The 24804-nt window shown below is 41.8% G+C and overlaps 1 protein-coding gene across 1 annotated transcript in view; it reads left to right on the top strand.

Moving 5' to 3' along the window:
- The window catches only part of LOC146866270 (alcohol dehydrogenase 1-like), a 300864-nt gene that overhangs the window by 138181 nt on the left and 137879 nt on the right, over positions 1 to 24804 (top strand). The window contains exon 6 of the mRNA XM_085635173.1: positions 21395 to 21655. Within this exon, the coding sequence (XP_085491299.1) occupies positions 21395 to 21655 (261 nt within the window). The remainder of the gene's footprint in view (positions 1 to 21394; positions 21656 to 24804) is intronic.

Here is a 24804-nt window from a genome sequence, read left to right as displayed (position 1 = left end):
TATTCAGATTTGAATTTCAAGTTTTGAAGGGATTGTGTAAACCGTCCAAAAATACGCGGAGATTCCTCCCGCTGCTGATTCTCTAATCACCGCTGTTTCCCGTTGGGTATCTGTATTGCGGTTTTTAAACAGTGCAGTTTGTTCTCCACTCGTTTTGGAAATAACCAGCTCGATCGATCGTTTTTTGATTCGTCTAATGTGGTTCGCTACAGCAGGGCGCAATTAACAGTAGAAAGGGCTCACCTTCACCCTCCGATGTTAGCTTGCCGTTTCCACCGTATCGAGCGCTGAGGCTGTTCTGCAAATCCACTGAAGAGGCGAGTAGCTGGCGTGCACCGGGTCCCAAAGTTTGTGTATCTCCACACTTCCGCTCCGTTTCAAGGGGCCCCTGGCGCTTCTCTATCCGGTGCAATGCTGCGGCCGAGCTGTGCCGTCATAACATCCTCCGACGGTTCCCTGGTAGGAAACCAATTAGCACGCACTCACGGTTTATTTAGTTTCAATCCCAGTTCTTTATTCGTCTTAATAGATATCCAGTCTTAAGACAAACCAACGCGTTTCACCATCCACTGATAGCTTGATCACGGTTGTCATTACACTTTTGAAATCAACCAATAAAAACAATCAATGTCAATCATGTGACTGTTGATGTCATCAGTTATAAAGCATAGCATTCTGGACCTCGTAGTTTTTGAACCTTACATCAATAAACAATAAACAGTAAACAGTAAATAGTACCATTTCATGCAAGAATTTAATTCCTCAGTTTTATGATCACTTGATTGACTCTTGCATTACAACCCATATTGAATTTATAAAGTGGGAAAATATTTATACTGACGTGTTTTATTTACAAATTTGGTCTGCCAAGTAGCACTTAGTTATGTGTTATTTGCCTAATGATGTTTATATATATTTTTATTTGGGGTTATTTTATTTTATTTATTTCTTTCCTCCTTTAATTGTTTGCGCAAACAAATTACATAACTCTATTTGTCAATTGCTACAACTTCAATATGCAGACGTTGGTGATGATTGTCATCCAAGATAGAACCCTCTAGTGGGTCGATATCTTGACTAGTTAATTGCCCTCCAGTGGGCTGCAATTCCACTTATTGAATTCGATTCTTCTCGAACAATGGGTTATATCTATGAGGTTTAAAATTGATTATTTTGAGGTCTTTTTTGCTTTTTTTTAAAAGTTTTTTTTATATATATATCTATATATGGAAATTTAGAGATTTTTGTGATGTTTTAGATATTTTTAGTACTTCTTTTATATAAAACATTTTCTAAATTAGACTGCCTAAGAAACTCCCTTTGTCAGTGTACCAACTACAGATGAATGTACAGTTCCTCACTCTGATTAAGGCCCCATGGTGTGAAAGTCCTAAAATTGAGAATTTGCCGTGATTCTCTTTGCCTCAGAGTTTTTTCACGGTCTCCCCCTCTTTCCTGTAGGGGTATTGTTTCCAGAGCGTAAAAAACCAAGGATTTCCAATCTCCTCCATGATTGGTCTCCATATGTTTGGCAACTGCGTTGCTCCTGTCCTTGTTGATTGTTGCTCTGACATGTTCCAATATTCTCTTTTTAAGTTCACATTTTGTACTTCCTATGTATTTCAGTTGGCACGGGCATTGGATCACGTATACTACAAATTGGCTTTTGCATGTAATGAGTTCTTTTATCTGCCATTTTTTGTTGTTGGGTAGTTCGACTTCCGTTGTGTTTTTGGCAATTTGGCAGACTTTGCAACTGTGACACTTTTTAAACCCCTTTGTATTTAGCCACTGTGTGCCCTTCTTTTTGGTGGTGTTATCTTGATGGTGGCTGTGTATCAATTTGTCTCTCAAGTTTTTTGCTCGGCGATATGTGATGTTTGGGTGTTTGCCCATAATTTCGCTCACAACCGGATCCAATTGTAGGATCTTCCAGTTTTTTGCGAAGGATGTCTGCTATTTGTTTAGATTCCTTCGAATGATCCAAGATCAGTCTGACTGTTGATTCTTCTGATTTAAGTTTTTTCCTGCTTAGATGGTTCTCATCAAGAATGTCTTGTCTTCTTTTCTCGTTAGCCCGTTTCCAACATTTCTGAATGGTGCCTTTTTGATATCCTCGGTGACTAAACCTTTTTGCCGTTTTTCTGCTGTGTTCTTCCCATTCCTTCTGTTCGGAGCAGATTCGTCGTACTCTCAGGAATTCACCGTATGGGATGTTATCTTTAACCGATGATTTGTGGAAACTTGTTGCGTGTAAAGTCGCATTTGTTGATGTCTCTTTTCTGTGCAGTGTTGTTTCCAATTGGTTGTTAGCATTGTAGATTTCTGTATCCAGGAATATGATTCTTTCTTTACTGATGTTGTATGTGAATCTTATGTTGGCATCAGATGAATTTAAAATTTTGAAATATTCCTCAAATTCCTGTGTTGTACCATCCCATATTATTAAAAGGTCATCGATGTATCTTAACCATTTCATCACCTTGTTCACATATTTATCATTCTCAGGGTGCCATGCTACTTGTTGTTCCCACCATCCCATGGCGAGGCAGGCATATCCTGGGCTAAAGGAAAACCCCATTGCACAACCCTTTGTTTGTATATAGAGTTCCTCACCAAAGAGAAATACATTCTGTGTCAGGCACATTTGAATCATGTCCATTAACATTTGGTTGTGATGTTTAAATTTGATGTCTCTGTCCTTGAGAAAGTAACTGCATGCTGCCAATCCAATGTTGTTTTCGATGTTTGTGTACAGTGATGTAACGTCCATTGTGATTAACATATAGGAAGTTTGCCATGGGAGTGCCTGTAGATGTCGTAACAGATCCGTAGTGTCCTTTAAATATGAGTTTAGATTTAGTACCAGTGGCATCAGGAAAAAGTCGATGTAGTTTGCTACTGGTTCCATGAGTGACCCTTTTGCAGACACGATTGGTCGGCCCGGTGGTTTCGTTGGATTTTTGTGCACTTTTGGCAGGAAATATATTGTTGCCGTTTTTGGATGATCTGTACTCAGGAATTTTCTTTCATCGTCGTCAATTAGATCTAAACGTTGCCAAAAGCATGCAGTTACTTTCTCAAGGACAGAGACATCAAATTTAAACATCACAACCAAATGTTAATGGACATGATTCAAATGTGCCTGACACAGAATGTATTTCTCTTTGGTGAGGAACTCTATATACAAACAAAGGGTTGTGCAATGGGGTTTTCCTTTAGCCCAGGATATGCCTGCCTCACCATGGGATGGTGGGAACAACAAGTAGCATGGCACCCTGAGAATGATAAATATGTGAACAAGGTGATGAAATGGTTAAGATACATCGATGACCTTTTAATAATATGGGATGGTACAACACAGGAATTTGAGGAATATTTCAAAATTTTAAATTCATCTGATGCCAACATAAGATTCACATACAACATCAGTAAAGAAAGAATCATATTCCTGGATACAGAAATCTACATTGCTAACAACCAATTGGAAACAACACTGCACAGAAAAGAGACATCAACAAATGCGACTTTACACGCAACAAGTTTCCACAAATCATCGGTTAAAGATAACATCCCATACGGTGAATTCCTGAGAGTACGACGAATCTGCTCCGAACAGAAGGAATGGGAAGAACACAGCAGAAAAACGGCAAAAAGGTTTAGTCACCGAGGATATCAAAAAGGCACCATTCAGAAATGTTGGAAACGGGCTAACGAGAAAAGAAGACAAGACATTCTTGATGAGAACCATCTAAGCAGGAAAAAACTTAAATCAGAAGAATCAACAGTCAGACTGATCTTGGATCATTCGAAGGAATCTAAACAAATAGCAGACATCCTTCGAAAAAACTGGAAGATCCTACAATTGGATCCGGTTGTGAGCGAAATTATGGGCAAACACCCAAACATCACATATCGCCGAGCAAAAAACTTGAGAGACAAATTGATACACAGCCACCATCAAGATAACACCACCAAAAAGAAGGGCACACAGTGGCTAAATACAAAGGGGTTTAAAAAGTGTCACAGTTGCAAAGTCTGCCAAATTGCCAAAAACACAACGGAAGTCGAACTACCCAACAACAAAAAATGGCAGATAAAAGAACTCATTACATGCAAAAGCCAATTTGTAGTATACGTGATCCAATGCCCGTGCCAACTGAAATACATAGGAAGTACAAAATGTGAACTTAAAAAGAGAATATTGGAACATGTCAGAGCAACAATCAACAAGGACAGGAGCAACGCAGTTGCCAAACATATGGAGACCAATCATGGAGGAGATTGGAAATCCTTGGTTTTTTACGCTCTGGAAACAATACCCCTACAGGAAAGAGGGGGAGACCGTGAAAAAACTCTGAGGCAAAGAGAATCACGGCAAATTCTCAATTTTAGGACTTTCACACCATGGGGCCTTAATCAGAGTGAGGAACTGTACATTCATCTGTAGTTGGTACACTGACAAAGGGAGTTTCTTAGGCAGTCTAATTTAGAAAATGTTTTATATAAAAGAAGTACTAAAAATATCTAAAACATCACAAAAATCTCTAAATTTCCATATATAGATATATATATAAAAAAAACTTTTTAAAAAAAGCAAAAAAGACCTCAAAATAATCAATTTTAAACCTCATAGATATAACCCATTGTTCGAGAAGAATCGAATTCAATAAGTGGAATTGCAGCCCACTGGAGGGCAATTAACTAGTCAAGATATCGACCCACTAGAGGGTTCTATCTTGGATGACAATCATCACCAACGTCTGCATATTGAAGTTGTAGCAATTGACAAATAGAGTTATGTAATTTGTTTGCGCAAACAATTAAAGGAGGAAAGAAATAAATAAAATAAAATAACCCCAAATAAAAATATATATAAACATCATTAGGCAAATAACACATAACTAAGTGCTACTTGGCAGACCAAATTTGTAAATAAAACACGTCAGTATAAATATTTTCCCACTTTATAAATTCAATATGGGTTGTAATGCAAGAGTCAATCAAGTGATCATAAAACTGAGGAATTAAATTCTTGCATGAAATGGTACTATTTACTGTTTACTGTTTATTGTTTATTGATGTAAGGTTCAAAAACTACGAGGTCCAGAATGCTATGCTTATAACTGATGACATCAACAGTCACATGATTGACATTGATTGTTTTTATTGGTTGATTTCAAAAGTGTAATGACAACCGTGATCAAGCTATCAGTGGATGGTGAAACGCGTTGGTTTGTCTTAAGACTGGATATCTATTAAGACGAATAAAGAACTGGGATTGAAACTAAATAAACCGTGAGTGCGTGCTAATTGGTTTCCTACCAGGGAACCGTCGGAGGATATATATAAATATATATATATATATATTACCTACTGGCGGTCGCCAGTAGGTAGATATAGTTACGACCTATTTTCCATAGGAAATCCGCAACATTCAATTTGGAATAACTTTGGCGGCGATTGACGAATCTTCGCAAAAGTTTCAAAACTTTTGGCCAGCGCCAAACCGATCCTATCCTGAAAGTTTCACAGTGATTCATCAAGCGGTGGCCGAGAAAAAGGGGGTCCCAAAACGCATTTTCCCCATGCAATTTCCCATAGGACCTTTAGCCGCAGCTACTGCCCGAACTGCTGAACGGAATTACACCAAATTTGGCAAAGAGGTAGTCCTTACTTCAGACTCGTGCCTTTTGCTTAAATGTTGTAAATCTGTTCAGTAGTTCCAGAGAAAATGACTGTTAAAAGTACATATATATCTATGGCTCGGAGGAACCGCGCACCCTCCGGATCACGAGCTGAATTTTAATCGGCTGCCAACACTCTGAATCAGGAAGTGTTGGACTGAGGCACAAGAAACCACACAAAAAACGTCGCAAAACGCGAAAAGAGGGCAGGGTAGAAACACCCTGACCCCCTAGGCCTGCTCAGGGGGTCTAACAAGGACCCCCAAGGCCCCCCAAAAATTATTTCCCCAAAAAAAACCGGGAGGATGCGCGCTGGATGCGCGCATCCTGGCGATAGAAAAAAAATATCAGCGCGGGCTCCCGCGCTAAATATGCTAATTTGCCCCGGGGGGGGGGGGGGGGCAAAATCCTGGGGGCATAATGAAACAAGCATCGGCATACAAATAGAACATGGTGACCAGTACGGGGTTGTTTGCTCTCCCCCATGCCCCAGTGACACACTCAGGAGTGAGACCCTCAGTAATGACACACCCGGTAGTGATACATCCAGAAGTGATAACCTCAGGAGAGACACACAGGACTGGCAAACTTAAGAGTGACATGCCCAGGAGTGACACGCTCTGAAGTGTAAGTACAGGGGACCCTGGCTAGACTCAATAAGATGTGGCCTAACGGCTAGAGCGTACGACCTCGAAGCTTGGAACCAGGTTCGAGTCTCTACGGCTCAACCTCTTGTGATTCTGGGCAAATCACTTTATCTCCCCACGCCTAAAAAAACATGGATGTGCCCGCCTGGAACAGCTGGTGCTCGTGTAAAGCGCCATGATACCTCCGGGTTGAGTTCGAGCTATAGAAACCACAAGACAAAAAACACGGCTCTGCAGATCTCACACGCCCTCACACGTGCATTCACTGTCACGGGCCTCAGAGATGCTCTCGTGCTCGTGGGGAATGCACTCTCTCCCCTCCATAAGTGCCTCTCTCTCCCTGAAGATTCACGCACTTCCTGCTGGTTGGCGAAGAGGGAGACACAAGCTCTCACGTGACAAAGTCGGGGTATAGCACCCACCAAGCGCATCTCGGGTTTAAACAAGCATCGTCATACAAATAGAACACGGTGACCAATACGGGGTTGGTTGCTCTACCCCACGCCCCAGTGACACACACAGGAGTGACAGACACCCTCAGTAATGACACACCCAGTAATGACACACCCGGTAGGGATACATCCATGAGTGAAAACCTCAGGAGAGACACACAGGACTGACAAACTTAAGCGTGACACACTCTGGAGTGTAAGTACATGGGCCCCTGTCCCTGCAGGCTGACCTCATTAAGATGTGGCCTAACGGTTAGAGCGTACAACCTCGAAGCTGGGTAACCAGGTTCGAGTCTCTGCGGCTCAACCTCTTGTGATTCTGGGCAAATCACTTCATCTCCCCACGCCTAAAAAACATGGATAGTAACTCATACTTAGTGTGTTATAAAATCACTATTACAAGTATACAGTTATCCATACAGTCACTCATACAATCACTGAGTCTTATGTATACTTATTTATATACAACTGACACACACACTGGCTTTTATTTTTCTAGTTTGTTGGATATGTACCATTGAGACATATATTTGCTCATCACCACACCCATAAAGATATTCACTCACCCAAACAACTGTTATAACATGTAGTTTTAACTTCATATACCTACTAAATCAACTATTCACACATCTTTGGGCAGTCACAGCCCCCCACCGAACCACACACACACATATTCACTCTCCCATACAAATACTCAGTTAACTAATCAATAACTAATATAGACTTTCACGTAGCTAGTACCCAACTGGTGCAGCAGTTTACACAACAACTGACAAAGTGATACAGATATTCACACAGTTTAGTCACTTTCCAATATATTTAGTGAGACACTATAAATTAGTCAAGTAAACAGTCAATCACACTGCTACTAAATCCTCCATCCAGATATTTATATATTTAAATAACGAACCAAACCACATTCACTGGATGATGTCATCAGTAATGTCATTTGAGATGTCATCAGTGATGTCACTGACCATGTCATGAATGATGTAATATGTGACATCATCAGCAGTGGATTGCGGGCGCGCGAGATGTAGTTAGTACAACTAACTATATCAGAGGAATTTCAATGGTTTTGTACGAGTGAAATGTCCAGCTAACTATAACACCCCTACACCCATAAAACCTATGTTTTTTTCAGTGAATTTCTAAGGTTTTTTAAATGCTAATTCCTAACTATATCAGGCCTGAATATATATATATATATTTTTTTTTTTAACCAAAAGACACTCGCACTCTGGAACCTTGAAAAGATTTATTTAATTGACAGAGCCCTGTCTGTCACCACCGACGCGTTTCAGCCTTGACGGCCTTGGTCACGGTAGGTGTGATTACTTCCTGTCACAGTTTTAACAAGTTTCCTGTTGTACAGGGTTTGAAAAACTCCCATGGAATTCTGGGATTTGTAGTGCTATATTTTTAACAAAACAAAACAAAACACCTGGTGACATTTAGAAAACAACTCATTACATTGATTTCAAGATAACGGCACATTGCTGTCCTAGTTCTTGGTATGTTTACAGTATAACTGACCATGTGCAGCACTAGTTTAAACTTAAATGAGTCATTAGCTGGTATTAGTTACCATATTGATTGCACGGACATTATTCATATCAAGAATCAGATGCCCTTGAGTTAGTGCTCGTAGCGGGAAATCTGATTTTTGCAGGTTTGTGGAGTGGAAACGGGCATGCCAGCGCTAACCATCCTATTAGAGGTCCTACAGTCAGTGTTGAATTCATATCCATAGGATTAGGTCATGTAGTTTGTTCATGAGATAAATCCAAATGTAACCTTGTATTTGTTGAATGGTGTCAGATGTGTACATAAAGCTCCTCATCCAGATTCATCCCTTTCGGGTTCTTTGTTCGTAATCTGATAATATACTTTGATTCCAGTTGTCGCAGTTTTCTTTGTCGATCGCCCATCCTTTCGTTAGTTTCAACTGTGTCAATGGCAAAGTATGACATATTTTTCCAATTTTCTTCTTGGCATGCTGACATATGTTTAGCGGTGGCATAAGTTAAGTCCTTGTTTTTCACCGCTCTTATGTGTTCTAGAATGCGTTTTTTCAACATGCAGATGGTGCTGCCTATGTACAACATGCCACAGTTACATTGGATCACATAGATTACAAATTTGGTTGTGCAAGTGATGTTGTGATTGATGTGGATGATTATACCATCTGGATCTGTAATTGTTTTTGTGTTTGTTCCGATTTTACAGGCTTTGCAACTGTTACACTTCCTGAAACCATTTCGTTGTTTAGTAAGCCAATCTTTTTCTTCATTTGTCTTGGTTTGGAAATGACTCTGGGTGGTGAGATCTTTGATAGAGGGTACCTTTTTGTATGAGATAGATGGTTGTGTGCCAATTATTCCCGCTAGGTCATGATCTTGTTGTAAGACTGGCCAGTATTTTTGGATGATTTGTCTGATTTTAAAGGATTCTTTGCTGTATGTCATTATTAATCGTGGTGCTGTTTGTTTGGTGATCATGTTTTCATTATCAGGAAGCGGGTGTTTCTTTGCAAGGATATCAGTCCGATTCATGGATTTGACTTTGTCCATACTCTTATTAAGATCTCTCTTTTTGTATCCTCGTTTTTGTAGTCTCGTGGCACACTTGAGTATTTCTTTGTTCGCAACCTCATCTCTTGAGCAGTTTCGTTTCAAAAATTAACTTTGGCCTTTGGCTTGGCCCAACACCCGCACCCGCTGCTGAGCGCTCCGAATCAAGCCTCATTGCAACAAAAAAATGGTCAGTCCCAATCTCCAGCCCTTTGAGCTCTGAGGATGATCAAGGGGCAAGGGGTCTGGAGGATCAAAATCAGGATTTCTGGGGCGAAATTGGTTGTCTACAATCCGACATTGGAGGATCTAGAAGCTACATGGGACCAAGAAAATGCACAGGAAAATTCCTCCAGTGCACTTCAAAGTAAGACTAAGGAATACCCGCTCTTTTTCAAAACAAAAATGCCCCCCCTGCCCCTGCAAAGCCCAACTCCAGAGCACCCGTGATACTTCATTAGGGAGTGCTCCGTTAGCCACCCAGAGTCCGGCTTCATCTTTGAGACCATTGGATATTCTTCCTACATCCTCCGGGGCAGGTAAGCAACTGGCAGCAGGGCAGCAAGATCAGCAAGGGCCAAAATATCTTCTTGGAGACCAGCTAGTAGAGCCTAGGACTAGCTTCCAATACGATTTTAAAACCATGTTAAATCTCATCCTCGATGAGATACGGGAGCTGAAAGTAATGCAAGCGAATTAAATAGCAGCGCTACATTTGCGCCTCTCTAAAATTGAAGAAGCAGTTGGCTCTTTTCTGGTTAGACTGCAAGAAGCCGAATCCAGGATTTCTCTTCTGGAAGATCAGATGACCTCGATGCAGCAGCAGGCCACACTAGATAAGAAACAGAACAAATTGTTGGAAAGTAAGGTGGAAGAGTTGAAAAACCATTCTCGATGATCTAACCTATGGCTGGTTGGGGTCCTCGAATGCTGCGACGAGACACAGATGCCCCAGTGGGTCGAGTCATTCATCAAAGATAATGTGCTACCTGAGTTTTCTGGTGATCTTACTATTACGCAAGCACATAGAGTTCCAGCTCAGCCATTTCCGAATTTCCCTAGTCAACTTTGCGGACTACCGAGTGAAAGAACAGTTACTAACTGGAGCCATTCAAAGGAAACTATTTTGTACTCGGGAAGTTCCAAGTTGCTGTATTTTTTCTGACATGTCTGCTGCAGCAGCTCGTCGTTGGAAAGAATTTGTTAAGATTCAGTATCTGTTCAAGGCCCAGGGAGCCCAGGTGGCCATAGCACAACAATCAAAGCTTCGAGTCCCGGTCAAAGGGAAATTCCACATGTTTGCAAATCTCAATGAAGCACAGGAATTATTGCAGAAAATCGCTACGGAGATGTAGAAAGTCAGAAAATAATGAAATGACTCTTGCTCTTCTCTTTTGATGTTGAATATAAAATTAATTTGTTCTTTTTATATCAAGGGGGGCAGGGTAGTAGGTCACATTAGGGTGCAATAACATCGTACCCAGATTAGGGTGTCCAGGGAGGGGAGGCAGCGGGTATGGTGGGCTATTCCCCAACTGCCAGGGGTGGGTAGAGAAACGGGGGCTTGGTAAAGGGTAGGGTCGGGGATAGGCAAGCAGGAGGGAGGGAGAGGTAGGGAGGAAGGGGTAAGGGGAGTAAAAGTGGGGTAAAAAGTACAGAATTATAGAAGAAAGAGTAATTATGAGATTAAGTACGAGAACAGAATAGTTCATAGTAAGATATTGAAGGAGTATAAAAGTAGTGTGTCTTATTTACTGCATTTATGTTTGAAGAAATATGGATCTTAAAATAAGGATAATATCGATGAATGTCAATGGTGTGTCAAATAAGGAAAAATATGGTGGGCTGATTCGATGGCTAACCTCTTTTTCTTCAGGAGACCCATTTAAAAACAAATTCACCTAAATGTTTTATTCCTATATATTATTCAAAGACTTTTTTTTACCTCTGCTGGGATACCAGTTAGGGGAGTAGCTATTTATTTTGGGCAAGGGATTATTTGTGAGATTGATCAAGTTACGAGAGACCCCCAAGGGAGGTGGATTTGGATCATTGCCAGGGTAGACGGGATACCTTTTAATTTTGTAAACTATCACGCCCCAATTGATGATGATCCTATAGCTCTCATAAAGATTAATGAGTTGGTTAGAGGCATATAAGGACCATTAATATTAGGAGGTGATTTTAATTTCATTCAGAATTTAAAAAGGGACACCTCTAATAAAGCAAAAAAGCAATAAAGCCTAGGACAAAAAAAATATTAAACCTCATGAAACAGGATTATCAACTCATAGATCCATGGCGCGAGGCGCACCAAGGAGATACACAATTTACTAGCTACTCCCAGCGATTCCAGACAGCTTCCGGTATCAATCTCTTTCTTATTCCTCGCCATGGTAATTGCATAAGCGCTGAAATCAGGGCCAGTTCATTCTACGATCACTCACTAGTTATAATTGAGTTCAAAGTAGAGGCTGAAAGGCGGGAGAGATCCAGGTGACAGATGGATCGGCTCCTCCTTTCAAACCCTAAATGGGTAGAGGACATGAAAGTTTGGATCAAGACATTCTTCCAGGAGAATATGGGCACAGCAGCTCTCTTCTCGGTCTGGGGGCCTTTAAGGCAACATTGCGGGGCCAGATGTTGGCATTTACGGTAGCTCAATCTAAGATGCGGAGGCAACAAATAGCTAAACTGCAATGCGCCGTTGATACTTCTTTAATACAGAGGAATAGCGGCAGGGGGAGGTGCTCGGAAGTGGAAAAACAATTAACTAAAGCTAAACAGAAGCTAAGAGAATTTTTTATTTTGGAAGAAATAGCTAGCTCCCGAATGTATCAGCAGTGTATATATGAGGAGAGTCAGATGGTGGGGAAATTACTCGCTTGGGCAAGCAGAGTTAAGCAGGAAGCTACATTTATTACAGAATTGGAAGAACCAGAGACAGGGGTGTTGACTTCTGACAAGGCAAAAATTGCAAAAATCTTTGTGGACCATTATTACAATTTATATACAACTAAATATACATGTCAAAGGAGGCGATAAATCAATATTTTGATGGCATAATTCTCCCACAGCTTACAGCTGACCAGGCCGAGGAAATAAGTGCAAAAATTACTTTAACTGAAATTAAGAGTGCTCTCGCCTCAATGCAGAGTGGAAAAGCCTCAGGAAATGACGGCCTACCAATTGAGTTTTATAAGGCATTCTCAGAGGAACTAGCACCGTTTCTGGTAGAGCTCTTTAACTTTGTGAGAATAGGACGGGAAGCTCCTCCTTCTTTTAAGGAGTCCACCATAGTTAGTTTCGTAAAAAAAGACAAGAGCCCTAAAATTGTCAATCCGTATAGACCAATTAGTCTGCTGAACGTTGATTATAAGTTATTGTTGAAAATTTGTCCAAATCGATTTTCTCCGATAGCACAGCAGACAATACATAAAGATCAGACGGAGTTTGTCTCAGGAAGATACATGTCATCTAATACTGTCTTTTTAGTTCAAGAAATTGATTTATTTTAACACTAACAAACTGCCTGTTTCAATCATGACAGTCGATGCTGAAAAAGCTTTTGATCTAGTTAACTGGGACGCTCTCTTCGCTGTCCTTACAAAGTTGGGATTTCCAATACAGATAACACAAATGTTGGGAAACCTATATCAAGGGGCTCAGGCCCAAGTTTTTATTAACTTGTGGTTAGCAGGAAGTGTGTACATAAGATGAGGGACTTGCCAGGGTTGTCCTTCATCCCTCGCTCTGTTTGCGGTCTTTATAGAACCACTCGCTGTCAAGATTACAGATAATCTGCAGATAATAGCACTTCTGGCAGGTATTTGTTTGCAGACAACATTATTCTTTACCTTAGGCAAGAGGAACAGAATATCAGGACAACATTGACAGAATTTATCCGGTTTCAAGCTATTGGGGGATATAAAATTAATCATAATAAAACTGAAATCCTGTTACTTAGCACAAATAGTCAAATTCTTCCAAGTTTTTTGCAACGGCAAGCTCAATCTCTTGACCCCATTCGATATTTAGGGATTTACGTTACTAACAACTATGAGGAACTTTTTTAATTGAATTACTTTGCGATGATTATAAAGATTAGAAATTTATTAGATAGATGGACCCTTCTTCCACTTACATTAATCGGTAGGGTAGCCCTTATAAAAATGTCCATTTTACCATTATTAATATTTTTATTTTCAAGTGTGCCGATTAAAATTAACATGTCTTACGTTAAGCAGTTGGAAGCTATATTTTGTCAATTTATTTGGAAGAAAAGGCCTCACGAGTAAGACTTCCATTGCTTCAACTCGACAAAAGGCAAGGGGGGTTGGCACTTTCCCAGGTGTGAACTTATTATGAAGCTACTTTTGTAGATATATTGGCTCAAATACTAGATGGCAAGGCATCATTGGATAGATTTATTGTGGATAAAATGGTGCAAGAAGCAGAATCTCAGACTTCAGTCTTTAGCAAAATGGCAAAACTCCCCAAAAAACCTTAATATAAGACATTACAGGAATTTGGGGATAGATTACGGGTATTCTATCATATGAAGGCTCAAACAGCGGGATATGAGTTTATGAAACTCGCGGAATGCAAAATGCTGGGCCTTCATATACAGAGTAGCCAGATAACATTTTGGGACAATAATGGGTTTAGGGAACCAGGCCAATTTATAGTAAGGAGAGATGTTTAAAATGGTAGGAGATCAAGGCTAGGTGTGAAGCTAGTTGCAAGACGTAGTTTTTGGGGTTTTCTCAGATTACTCAATTTGTGAAAATGTTTTGCTCTCCATTAAGCAATACCCCGGCGCCCTTATTGACAGCTCTTTATAGAACTAAACTAAGGGGTGTTGGTAACTGGTAGAGTTTTATGGAATCAAAGGTATAGCTCTCCAGTAACAGGCTTTTTAGATAAGATTTTCCAAGAAACACAGTGTCCTTTTTCAGAACTAGAGTGGCAGGAGTTCGCGATATACGGCAATAAAGTACTAACAGCCGCAAATTTCAAAAGAATGGCATTTTTATCATGCTGGATGTCTTATTATACACCAAGAGTTTTACATAAGATATATTCAGAAGTAGAGGACAAGTGCTTTCGCTGCCAACAAATGGGTTTGGGGGTTGGCTACATATTTTTTTCAGCTGCCCGCTTTTAACCCAGTTCTGGGGAGAAAACTAAAATCAGAGCCAGAGAGAGCATTGTTTGGGTTTGTAAGTCAGAGCTCTAATGCCCCAATCTCCCAAGGGGGAAAAGAATTTATAGCGATTTCCGCTTTAGTAGCACAGTCCTTGATCCTTCAGAATTGGAGGACAATTTAAGCTCCAACCTACCTAAATTGGCATACAAAAATGTTATGTAGTAAAACCTTCGAGGAAGCCTATGCAAAGAGGGCAGGGGCTACTAAGAAATTCTGGGGAAATTTATGGATGAAACAAGAAAGTAAAATATATAGCATTTTAGACTGAGACAGGATGGTTAACTCTTGGTGGATAAGATATATCTATTATTTAATGAAGAAAGGATTTAAAATGTTATCTAAAGAAGTTTTAACTGTAATTAAGAAATTATTGGGTTAATTATGTAAATGCTGCTATGCATTGCAGTTTAGCTTTAGTATTTACGATAAGTAGGAGATTCGTGCTGTCTTGAAAATGGTTTAATCATGTAAAAGCTGCTATGCACCTCACTTTAGTTTCTGAGTTTAGGACATGAGGGATATTTGTCTTTTGATATCTTGATTGTAAAAGCTGCTGTGCACCGCACTTTAGTATTTGTAGAGGGAGACTTGCGTTTTTAGTAAGTTGAGCTTAAACACCTGTTCAAATTGCTTTGCACCACACTTTATTATTTGTATATGGGCTAGGCGCGGGACTTGCACCTGTCTGAGATGAAGATATGGGAAAGATTTCAGTAATTAGTCAAAGAAGAAGAATTTAATTAATAATCATGTGTACTGTGAATGATTTCTTGCTCTGCTATAATTCTGCTCACTAAAATATTTAAAAACAAAAAAAAAGTGATGCTTGTGCTACAGAAGCTTAAAAAAATATGACTCTTTGGCGGCGCAAGCCTGTAATAAATCAGCCCCAAAATATTTTGCGAGGTTTTTTTAGGTCTTTCACCATCAGGTAGCTACATATAAAATAATGTATTGCTTAAATGACAAATACATTTAAAAAGTTGTTACTCAGTGGGAAGTGTGGCTCAATGGTTAGAGAGGCAGACCCTGATGCAGAGATCTGGCCCAGGACCAGGGTTCAATTCCTGCCTCTGCGGGTCTTGGGCTCAATTTCCTCGGACCTGATAATTCTAGCCTTGTTGCCTACTCTAATCATGGGTCCCACTCGGCAACTCTGGGCAATAGCTTGCTTAATCTCCACAACTGCCCCAACAGCGCTGGGGATCCCTGGCTTCACCTTGGGGGTGCCCAGGAGTGGACATTTCACAGGGAAAGCCAGGAAGGGTTCCACAGCGGTATGAGTACAGGTGCCAGGACGCCCTGTCGCTGTGGCAGCAGTGTGCTATACAAGTACAAAGAAAAAAAAAATGCACCATATTATGAAACCTCTTTTATTTAATGCACTGCCGAGGTCTGTGTGTAACCAGAGAGCCACAGAATTAAATTTGGTTGGTGCAGCAGAGAATAGTGACGTGTATTTTTAGTGCTATGAGGTCACAGCCTGTGACAGAAAGCACTATGAATCTGTAAGTTATTATTTTATTCTTGCATTACACACATTATAGGATAGACTGTGACAAACTGTGCAAATAGCTTTTAGGATAAAATGGAGCTTCCAAAATGTAGATTTGAGTGATATCAGACCAGAAGTAACGCATTTTTTTTGCATAACTGTCCCTCAAATCCTCCTCAGGGGTACTAAGCGCTGTGTAAATACATTCATGATTAAAGCACACACTTCACATCCCAGTTGTTAACCACAATGCAAAAAAACACATCTTTGTCATCACATTGCTTGGAGTGATTGAGCAATTAAAGCCAGAACCCCTCCCAAGCATCCTTTACCTTTGTAGAGTAACTACTAGCGCACATTTGCATTTCATTCAGGCAAGCAGGCACCAAGGCATGAAGGTTTGTTTGAAGGATTGTTTTTCCTGTCTGCTGGGCCTCTTTCTTTTACAGAACATGAGACTCAATTTCCTTCAACTTAAGCATCTTAACTATCATGGTTGTCTTAGTCCAAAAGGAAGAGCACATATTTGGTATTCCAGGCAGAATTTAGGCCTGGTAATGCGCAACCCCCTTCCCTGGACTCCACGCCCCTCCCTGGGGTTCACTTCCCACAGAGTGAAGACCTTTGCTCTAATGGTTCTCAGTCTGCTTCCTGCTGTATTGATGCAGTGCCCCCGTGTCCACCGCATTGGAAGAGGCTGCATTGGCATTTTGTGTATAATAATCATAGACGGCAGTATATAGCAGTGATCGGAATGGGGTGTCCTCAAGAAAAGAGGGCTGCAGGCGCTCGGTCAGGACAGGAGAAGGAGACAGGTAGCAGCCGAGGCTGGCCAAAAAGTGATTGTGATCTGAGGACGTGCGGCCAAGGTAGTGTATATGCATGAATGCCATGCAAAGTAATGTGGAGCATAGAATTCAATTGGGGTGAACATGGAGGTCGTATGTGGAGAATAGAATGAGTATGTCTTGACCTGTGGGTAGCACTGGCACCAGACATTATGTAAATTCCAGCGCTGAGCATATGCCCTCCAATCCCAAAAAGTACAGTCAGTAACCAACAGTGTTGGGCGAGGCCAAACAATGGGCAATATTCAGGGTAATAGCCTAAGGCCCTCTAGCAGGACAGGAGGCCTCAGGAGGAATTTTGATAGTCAAAGTTGAGGACGGCTTAATTGACATCAGATCAGCACAAAAGAGGGACCGGGGTACACAGTGGGTGAATGGAGGGGGAGGCTCAGTCCTGCAACAGAGATTAGAAAACATCATCTGCTGTCTGTGGTGTTACCATAGGAGAGTCATCCCCCGAAATAACCAACATATGAGCAGTGGTTGAGTTCACCTCACTGGAAGAATCTGCTGCGGTCTCCAGCAGTGCAGTGTAGTGGCAGTGAAAGGCAGTGAAGAACACAGGTAATCAGCTGCTTGATGGGTCATAGGGAGGCTCAGCTCCGGATAAGGGCAAGGAGCGTAGTGTCAGAGGGAGTCACTTCCAGTCTGTTGTTGCCACTACACCAGCGGAGGGCACCCTCTTTTCGGTACAGTCCCATGCCTTCGCATGGTTTTCAAAGAAGTGGAGAGTGTGAGCTTCGATGACTTTGAGTTTGGCTTGGAACAGTAAGGAATACTGCATACCATTTCAAGTAAATTGTGTTTCACACCAAGGAAAAATGATCGCTGGCATTGGACTGCGACTGTTTAGTCAGGGAATAGCATTATTCGGCTGCTGTCTATTTCCAGTGACAGGAGTACTTTGGCTTTGCGTAGGATTTAGTCACAGTCTTTAAAATAGATAATCTTGGCTACCATCAGGTGGGGTGCCTGGCTACATTGGATCTGCGCACTGGGACTTTGGGGGCCCTCTCAATAGAGAAGAAAGGGGTAAGTTTATGCAACTGCATGAAGCTTTTAATCCAAGTTTCGAGGTAAGTGGTTCGGTCTTTACCCTCTGTGCCTTTTAGGAGACCCACAATTCTGAGGTTGCTCCTTCAAACATGACCTTCAGCTTCCTCCTCTCTGCCTTCTGGTATCTTCATCCTGTCTAGGAAGTCTGTGAGGGTAGTATGTACTTCCATTAGGGGAGGTTTCAAGTCAGATAGTATTGATTCCTCGTGGGATACATGTCCAGCCATCTTGCCATGGTTATCTCGGTGCAGTGTGAACTTGGGAGTCGGAGTCAGTGCATCTATTTTGTTTTTCAGTAAGGAGCGGGTGCATTTATGGCGACAAGGATAGAGTTCAGCTTGCCTGCATTGTCCTTAGGGCCAGTCAGGGTCGGCCCGGGGATGGGGGTTCTTAGCTGAGGCACCCCCAGAGGGAGGGGGCATGCAGGCAGACATCCCAGCACATGACTGTCCCATGGTGAAATCTGGTGTCTGTGTCCCAAGGGAGTGTGAGGTTAGGTGGCTGCACCAGTATGCAGGCCCACTTGCAGGTGCCTACGCCTCACCTCAAAGGACAACACTGACAGGCTATTGGGGACAAAAATATTGTGTGAACAGAATATTGTGTCAAAAATATTGAGAACCAAAATATCAAGAAGGTGAAAGCAAATAGGTAAGTATAGATTTACTGTTTTAACTCCGCATCTACATACCTTGAATATCTATACATTGTCATGGTACATATATGTGGAGTTATATATAGCAAAACTTTGCTCAACTATAGAAACTTACCTTCACAATAGCATTGTCCTCGACATTTTTGACATAATATTTTGTCCCACAATAGTTTTATTTCCAATATTCTGTATAAATATACCTCAGAGAGAGTTGGGGGGCACCCATAGGACGAGCACTCCACCGCCACAAAAGCAGATTGATATTGACACTGGTGTATTGTCTCAATGCAAAGTTGACAGCAGTGGCATGTGAGAGAAGGGTAGCTGAGCAGAGGTCACAAGTGAAGATGTTGCATGTGTCCTTATGTCTGGCCAGTAGTATCCTCCAGTCTGGCCAACATGAAGAGAGATGGGAGAGCAATGTCCAGTCAGATGCAAAAATGGTTAGAGAGGGGCTTAAGAAGTATAATGCGTCTTCGTCTTAAGATAGCAGTCTGTGCTGAGAAGAAAAAGTGTTCCTGTGCAAAGGGAATCCAGTCCAGGGCCCTTGGAGTATTAGTGCATTTGAGAGGCAGAAACATGAATACGAGGCCAGAGGAGGCAGAGATGACTGATCTGCTTCCTCGCTAGTGTGTGTGACTGTAGGTCAAGTGCATTTCTGGTATGCAGGGGAGTCACCAAAGGGCATCAGTTGATTCATGATGGTAAAGCATGCATCCGTCCTTTCAGCCTCCTGCTGTAAGAGTAGGGAGAGAGGGATGCCAGTCCCAGCCATCACACCCAATGCACCGCCCCAAGTCCATAAGTCGAGTCGGCAGCATCAAAGTTCGTGGTGGGAGGTGAGAAGAGTGGCTTTTGCTGTGCAGCACCTCATTCTGAGAGACACTGTCAGAACTAGGTGGGCCCCAACGTAGTCGGTGTGCCCTCAGAGTGATCACTGCAAGGTCACACCTCCGGCTACCTCTGTCAGCAAGACCTGCCTGCGAGGGTAGGCCTTGGCCAGAGGAGCCTTGTGGTCCTCTGAAGTCTGGCTCTGGGGAATTAAAAACTCCACTTCTGGCTGGTCTCAAAGGAGAGTTTGATGTCATGGCTTGCCACAGATCAGCCCAATGGCTCCCAAAGAGTTAATTAAAAACAGGATAAAAGTTAGAGCTGTCAAATTGCCCATCCTCCATCGTGGTTCACGTGGCCAGGCCCTTCCTTTTCTTTTTAGATATGGTGCAATTCTTCATTCTCCACTTCAATGTCACTTACTGCCCTGCATTGTGCAACTCTTTGTTAAATCTGAGCCAAGACGTCCATGTTTCAGATTATCTGTAAATATATGTTAGCATTGGGTAAAAGATCTTTCATTGAAATGCATTTTGAAAAATTATGATTACGAAAAGTCTTAGAGAGTAAGTGCAGGGAAGCTGCCTTACTCTCTTCACTGGATTCTGTCAGAACGTGAGTCTTCTCAACAGCAATAACGTGAAGTCCAGCATCAGTACCAGGACATTATCTGTACCAACCACAGAAGGTGACCCTCAAGCAAGCTACATCGTATTCTGCACCCTACTCCAAACCACTGCACCAACCTCTTAAAAAGGTGCTAATGCCAGGAAGAAGACCAGTACATGTGCATGGTCACATAGAAGACATGGTTTTACGACTGTGTCCTTGATATCAATCCGACCCATGATCTTAAGGACCTCTCAATCCTTAACTGAACCTTCCTGCCAAAACCATCATTTCTGAAAGCATGGAACCTCTTTTCAGATGAAGACCCTTAAATCAGCTCACAGAGCCAAAATTCACAACATAGACACATTTATGAAGCCAGAGGCTACAAACAGAGACATGCAAAGATTCAGAGAACTGGATGAGTTACCTAGGCGAGAGAGACTGACCAGTTGCAAAACGTTTGTCTCATTGTGTAGCAAGTTTCTCACATTTTTTAATCTCTGTCTTCAAACGTATAATCACATTATGCCAATGGTACTGGAAGGTGTCACATGATGAAAATTGTTGTTTGAAATTCCTTAAAAGTCAGTAAATTGCTATAAAAATTGTTTGGTGAAGTGCATTTTTTATTTAGGTGACCATGAACGACTGCATGGAAAATAGTTAAGGGTAAAGTGTGCTACAATTGTTTTTCAATTGTAGTGCAATGTTTTTGAACGGTGTCAAATGTAACCTTCTAGCTGTTTCACTGAGCTCCTAATGTGAACTTAGCAGTGATTGTCATAGAAGGGGGTATCACTTGCATGCTTCACATAAGGTGAAGACCTGTGAGCTCAAAATGATTTTGGTCATGTATCGCACAAACTAGACCCTACAGGGTAGCAGAGTGGTTAACATAAGGAGATGTAACATACATACAGCTTTATGTAGGGTCATACAGTAATAGAAGAAGCAAAAATGGAGGTAACAAGAAGGTATAATTCTGGAACGCTGTGGAAGGATTATCAGGAAAGAGTTGGACTGGCTTTTGATATCCAATTATGTATGAGTATATTCAGATCACTCCAATGCTATAAAGTAGGTGTCCTATGAGGGTCTTTTTGATAATGGCTAAAAAAAAGTGAAACCATGCTTTCGTAAGTCCAGAGGCAGATTGATGTCTGGATGCTATCCATATTTAGAGTGAGGTTGCAATGAGGTCAAGTTCTTTTGAGTTGTGTTGTGGCAAACTAATATCCTAGCACTTCTCTGAACAGGACGTTATTCAGATCCTCCTTCATTTTTGAGCTCACCAAAATTTCACTGTTCCCTATTTCTCTCTGTTTTCAGGTTCACCCTGGCTCTACCTGTGTCGTTTTTGGTCTGGGAGGCATTGGTCTATCCACCGTAATTGGTTGCCAAGTTGCTGGTGCTACACGAATCATTGCAGTTGACATCAACAAGGACAAGTTTCCTAAGGCAAAAGCTGTGGGAGCCACTGAATGCATTAGTCCCAAGGATTTCTCCAAGCCCATCCACGAGGTGATCGCTGAGATGACGGATGGTGGAGCAGACTATACCTTTGAGTGTGTTGGAATCACTGATCTTATGGTATGTCAAAAGCTTACCAGCAACTCTTTTTTGTGCAGAAACAAATTTTACTATTTACTATGTACTCCATGCAGTCAGCTTTAAAGGAATAACGAAGGGCCAGATGTACAAAGCATTTTACTGGTAGCAAATGGCCCCTGGGAGCAGTTTGCGACGGTAAAGTGCTTTTTGGCACGTATCAACCCTTTTTTGTGAGTCTTTAACCTATTACCAACTCGCAGAATAGTGTTTGCGAGTCGCTATTAGGAAGGGGCATGTTGAGAGCGTTTCTTTCTAATAGCAAGTTGCACTGGTATGTAGGAATGTTTTGCGACTGGGAATGTGGTTGCAAAACATTCAGAGTGACCTTGTAGTTGGCGGTAAGCCATTCTCAAATGGGAATGGGTCCCCTAGGGAGTGGACCCCTACCCCTTTGTGAATGGGGCGCCAACATTTTTTCAGAGCAGGCAGTGGTCCCTCAGACCACTGCCTACCCTTAAAAATAAAAACAAAACTTTTCTTTTTTTTCTTTGACATGCATTCCATTTTTCTTTAAGGAAAAAGGACTGCATTTGAAGAAAAAGAAAGTTGCTTCATTTGAAAAGCAAACACGGACATGGTGGTCTGCTGTCCCCAGGAGACCAACATCCCTGTGTTATTGCCCATTCCCAATGGGTCGCAAATTGTGATCTGCCTCATGAATATTGATGAGGCAGGCCTCTTATGACCCATTTGGTAATCGCCAATGTGTCTGAGACACGTTAGTACATTTAATTTGTGAGTCTCTAATTGCAAGTCGCAAAAAATAAAATCGCAATTAGAGACTCACAAATTGAAATATTTGTGCATCTGCACCTTAATATTTCACTGCAGCATCTGTATAGCCCTTGATACCCCTGGGAAGGTTGCAAAGAAATCTGATTTCTATTCGGCCCTCGGCAATGTTTCTGAGTGCATAAGTTAAAAGATGTTGAATGCCCATTGTCCTGTGTTGGAGATGTTGGTGGGGGTGTGTAAGGTAGACATAGATGCCCAAGCATGGTGCGGCTTGCACTAATTTGTGCTTTTTAGAAGGGAGGCTCAGTCATTGATGGTGCAAGCCTTAAATACAGAAGTCTTTCTTGAAGGTACATTTGCAGTTTTTGTTGTAGGAAGAGTGATTCACTCCCATGACTTTTTCGGCTTTGTATGTTCATAAGTTTAAAGGTGATCTGTCTAGCTATTAGGAACCAGGTAGTGAGATGACCTGGCATAACATGAATCTGAGTTATTAGATTAAAATGTTGCCAGGCAGTCACATTTTGAATTCTCTGTAGTTTCTGACATACTAATAGAATAGCTCCAAGATATAACTCAGTGGTGTAGTCAATTGTGGGAGAGTGCCTATGCAATGGTAGCTTGAATGTTTTATGGAAAATATGCTGAAGTCACCTCATTATGTGGAAGCTGTGCTTTGCACTTGATTAACTTGTGATATGCATTATAAGATCATCCCCAAGGTCCACACTTCAGATGAGTGAGGTGGTTTATAAGAACTGTTAGCCTTAGGGTGGTCTTCCCCCAAACCTTTTGTTTTTGACCTAAACCTTTTTGCTGTATCTTTTTGTTGTCCTTAGGACTTCGAGCAGTTTACTAGTGCTATCCAGTGCTAAAGTGCATGTGCTTCTTCCCTAAACATACCTTTGTTTGGTGTATACTTGATTGACCTATGTAATTTACTTAGAAGTCCCTTGTAAAGTATAACCCCATATACCAAGGGCCTGTAAACTGAATGCTACTAGTGATCTTGCAGCACTGATTGTGACAGCCATAGAAGTAGCCTTTCAAACTTGTCTCAGGACCGCCTCTGCAGGACATGTGTGCACAGTTACTGCCACTTCGACTTCGCATTTAAATCCTACTTGCCAACCCTTAGACTCCCCTTTTATTACATATACTTCACCCCTAGAAGTAGGTCCTAGGTAGCCCTAAGGCAAAGGTTCTATGTAAGTGAAAGTTAGGGCATGCATCTTTACGTTTTGCATGTCCTGGTAGTGATAAACAACCTATTTCCTTGTTCACTACTATGAGGCCTAGCCCTCTCATAGGGTAGCATTTGAATTCCTTAACACTCTTTTAAGCTGTAATTCCTGATCAGAGCGGAGTAGCTTTTTGGTGTTTCATATGTTTGGAATGGTATTGATAAATCCTACATACTGGAGAGGCTTGATTTACCTTCATTACTTTAGAAATGCCACTTTTATAAAGTGGACATTTCTCTGCACTTACTGTTCTGTGTGCCTGCCAGCCTATCTCCAATGCACGTCTGGGTTGGGCTGGGTAATAGTTACATTTGTGTATTCCCTCTAGACAGCCACAACACAGGACAATCAATGGCATCTGCATAAGATAACACTTGACTTTAATAGGTAGGGCCCGATTCACAAAGGCAAAGTAAATGCCCTTTGTGAATGCTGAAAATCGAAAAGTTCGACTTTCATCTAACTTTACCTTTGTGAATCGGGCCTGTAGTGTCCTGTTCCCCACAAAGGGCTGGTTTGCCCCATGGCTACGCAGGCAGACAGGACTGGGCTGAAAGTGGACATGAGCACTTCAGAGAGTTCATTTGAAGTCGCCCCCTACATTATGGCACTTTTGGGTATTGGTACTTGGTCTCTGACCCCATCTAATCAGACACTTTTTGGACATGTAACCAGTGCTACAGCTGCTGATTGTCAGAAGGAAATGGTGTGCTGCCAGGAGGGACTGCCACTATGCTAATGGCTCTGCAGTGTTGACATGCTACTTGTTGAGCTGCAATAGGGACTGCCACTGTGCAACATGCCTTGCCGTGCTGGCCTGCTGCCTGCTACTCTTGCACTGCATGGAGCTCAGAGTGTTCTCCAAAAACTATCTGGCTTGCTCCCTGTCCTAGAAGTCGCAGGGCCATTAAAGACTTTCACTGCACCAGTTGGGCTGCCATGTCTGCCTTTCCAATGAAGATTGTCATGTTTGCCGCTGCATTCTACACCCGCACACATCTGCACTGTGTGCCGACTCAGATCGGCGTATCTCAATGAGGATTGCCATGTTTGCTGCTGCATTCCAAACGTGCACATGTCTGTGCTGTGTGATGACTGAGATCGCTGTATCCCAACAATCATTGCAGTGTTTGCTGCTATATTGTGCAT

Source organism: Triturus cristatus, chromosome 2_1, assembly GCF_964204655.1.
Source record: "Triturus cristatus chromosome 2_1, aTriCri1.1, whole genome shotgun sequence".
Taxonomy (NCBI): Eukaryota; Metazoa; Chordata; class Amphibia; order Caudata; family Salamandridae; genus Triturus; species Triturus cristatus.
The sequence above is the reverse complement of the archived record's forward strand: the minus strand, read 5'-3'. Positions and strand labels throughout refer to the sequence as shown.